The 2,655-nt window shown below is 41.6% G+C and overlaps 1 gene segment (V, D, J or C); it reads left to right on the top strand.

The window, feature by feature from the left end:
- The first annotated feature begins 1,229 nt into the window (after nucleotides 1–1,229).
- On the top strand, nucleotides 1,230–1,855 carry LOC102841836. The segment is given in 2 exon segments: nucleotides 1,230–1,284; nucleotides 1,464–1,855. Coding segments are annotated over 2 exon segments (447 nt in total).
- The last annotated feature ends 800 nt before the right edge of the window (nucleotides 1,856–2,655 follow it).

Raw genomic sequence — 2,655 nt, 5'->3', positions numbered from 1 at the left:
ATTACAGCACTTTGTTGTAAACATGCCTGTACCCTGACCCCATCACACAAACAAACACATGCCATGTACAGGGTTGGATACTGTAATGTCACCATCAATGTTTTGCCCATAAATGGGTGCTCTTCTCACCCTGCCTATGATATAACACCTATTGTGGGGCCTGAACTCATTTAAATATTGTCTTGATACTATCATAGGTTTAGCACTCCACAATGGGCTCACAGTACATTAGCCTTCTTGTAGGGAACCCTCTTCATCCCACTCCATGTTCACCAGTCTCCCTCCACCACTTTACAATGTGGTTTTACTCCTCAATCTACTAGATCCCAAAGTAGTGTGCCCAGGTCTTGAAAATCATTTTCTCTTAGAAACTGGAAAGTATTTGGTGATATACATGTATGAAGACTTAAGGAACATCGTGGATTCAAGGGTGTCAATAGGAACTTGGCGCAGGAAGGACGTCAGGCTGTTGAGGGGAATAGCTCAGGTTATGTGAGGATTGTAGTTCTGAGAATATCTCTTCTGGACAATTGTAATGAATAGCTGGTCGATAAAGTTGTTAATATATTTCAGATGTGGATTAAGAAAATTCCTGACCTTAGATGGCTTTAGAAAAGAGGTGAGACAGAGTGTGCAGAAATAACAGGGGCCAGTTGCTTAGCTGGGGATGCAAGATTTCAATGACAGATCATCTGTGTCTGGTCTCTTTGTTATCAATCTAGACCCCAGCACTACTTTTCTGTTACTTCTATATCCCATCACATCTCCGACTGGCAGTGCTTCTAACTACTCACTTCACAGACACCAGGGACTCAGATCATGGTGGGCTCTTCTCTAATTCAAAATGTGCCAATGCATCAAATGTAGGGAACTGATTAAATTTCTGGCACTCTTGGGTTGTGTCACATTTGACAGACAAGAAAAGTATGCAGTAAGCATTGAAGGAAATAAATTGAACCCTCTACTCACTGGATAGGAGATAGATTGTCTTTTGTGATCTCCTTGAGAAAATTGGTTCTTTGTAGGCCAATTCTACTGCCCTGGTGAGTTAGGACACAGGGGATGAACTGCCCCTGTGCTGTGTTAATGAATTAAGTCCACCCTGCAGCCAAACTCAAGCCCTGCCCTGTTTTCTGATGATTTGCATGTTCACTAAGCACAGCCCTCAGCCCTGACACCTTATCTACAGCTGGAGCTCTTACCCTCTGCAGCAATTAGTCCCAGTCAGCATGGACAGGAAGGTTCTCACTCTGTTCCTTGGCCTTCTGCTTCTTTTGCTTAAAGGTAAGGAAGCAGAGCACCTACCACTTAGGTCCTTTCTGGATGTCATGTGCATAAGTCTATGTAGATCTGAGACATGTGAACTTTTGCTCAACTCTGCGAAGTCAGAGCTGCCTGGATCTTGAAGGATGTTGTTGTTCTTATAACATACTTAATGTTTGTTTCTGTGTTTTCGATCTTAGATGTAAGTTGTGACATCCAGATGACCCAATCTCCAGCCTCTCTGGCCGTATCTCTAGGAGAGAAAGTGACCATGACTTGCAGGTCAAGTCAGAACATTAACAATGAGTTAGATTGGTATCTGCAGAGACCAGGGGAACCTCCCAAACTCCTGATCTATCATGCATCCAATTTACACTCAGGGGTTCCTTCAAGGTTCAGTGGCAGTGGATATGGGACAGACTTCACTCTCACCATCAGCACCCTGAATGCTGAAGATGTTGGAACCTATTACTGTCAACATGATTATGGTACCCCTCCCACAGTGCTACAGAGTGGAACAAAAACCACTTCCAGGAGCAGTTGTGTGATTCTGGGCTGTCCAGCTGCTCCTCTTTGTTTTACTATTTGCTGAGAGCTTTTGTCAGAAGATCAAACAGGACTTTGTTAGAAGGGTTCAGACTGGCTCCTCTGTACCCTAACTCTCGTTCTTCCTCTTGTGGTTATACGGATTTAATGAAAGAAAGAGAATAATGCTGGGAATAGCATCTGTCATAGCTCAGACTACAAAAGAGAAGCTACTGTAGATATTCCTTGTAGGATATTATACTACAGATAATTACAAACTAAATTACAACTTTTCAAAGGCCTGTGACTCTGTCAGGGACCAGTCACTGAAAACAGGTGATTCTCAGAGCCATAGTTCATCTCCACTGAAGGTATTGGCTATCTGAACCCTGTGGTGCTAGGGTCTATCTAAAAGAGGTGGAAATGCAGACCTTTTTGTAGAATGTCATCTTCATCACCTCTGCCCCAAGATGCTTCTGGAGAGTTCTGAATACTATTCTTCTGCCTGCTAAATTTCAAGATAAGGTCCCTCTTTGGGGAATTCTACAGGAAGCTATAGAGAATAAAAACAGATTCTTAGAAAATTTGCTTTCACATGCGGTAGTGATGATGGGTTTGGTACAAGATCCTAGCGTGGACAATATTACTTCTATCTTTAAAATGTTGCAGCTCTTGGAAGACCCCAGGATACATTTAGCTGTACTTGCAAGTATATTCACCAAGTCAGTGGATACAGCAAGGTATTTGATTACATTATTTATTGAGTAGAAAAATTAGGATGTTGTATTAAATATTATTTAGAAAGTAGGTGAAAAAGTGAGGAAATTTATTAAGAAAATATTATTATTTATCAATAAAAAATAAGAA

This window comes from Chrysochloris asiatica, unplaced genomic scaffold (assembly GCF_000296735.1).
Source record: "Chrysochloris asiatica unplaced genomic scaffold, ChrAsi1.0 scaffold00482, whole genome shotgun sequence".
In the NCBI taxonomy this organism is placed as follows: Eukaryota; Metazoa; Chordata; class Mammalia; order Afrosoricida; family Chrysochloridae; genus Chrysochloris; species Chrysochloris asiatica.
The sequence above is the reverse complement of the archived record's forward strand: the minus strand, read 5'-3'. Positions and strand labels throughout refer to the sequence as shown.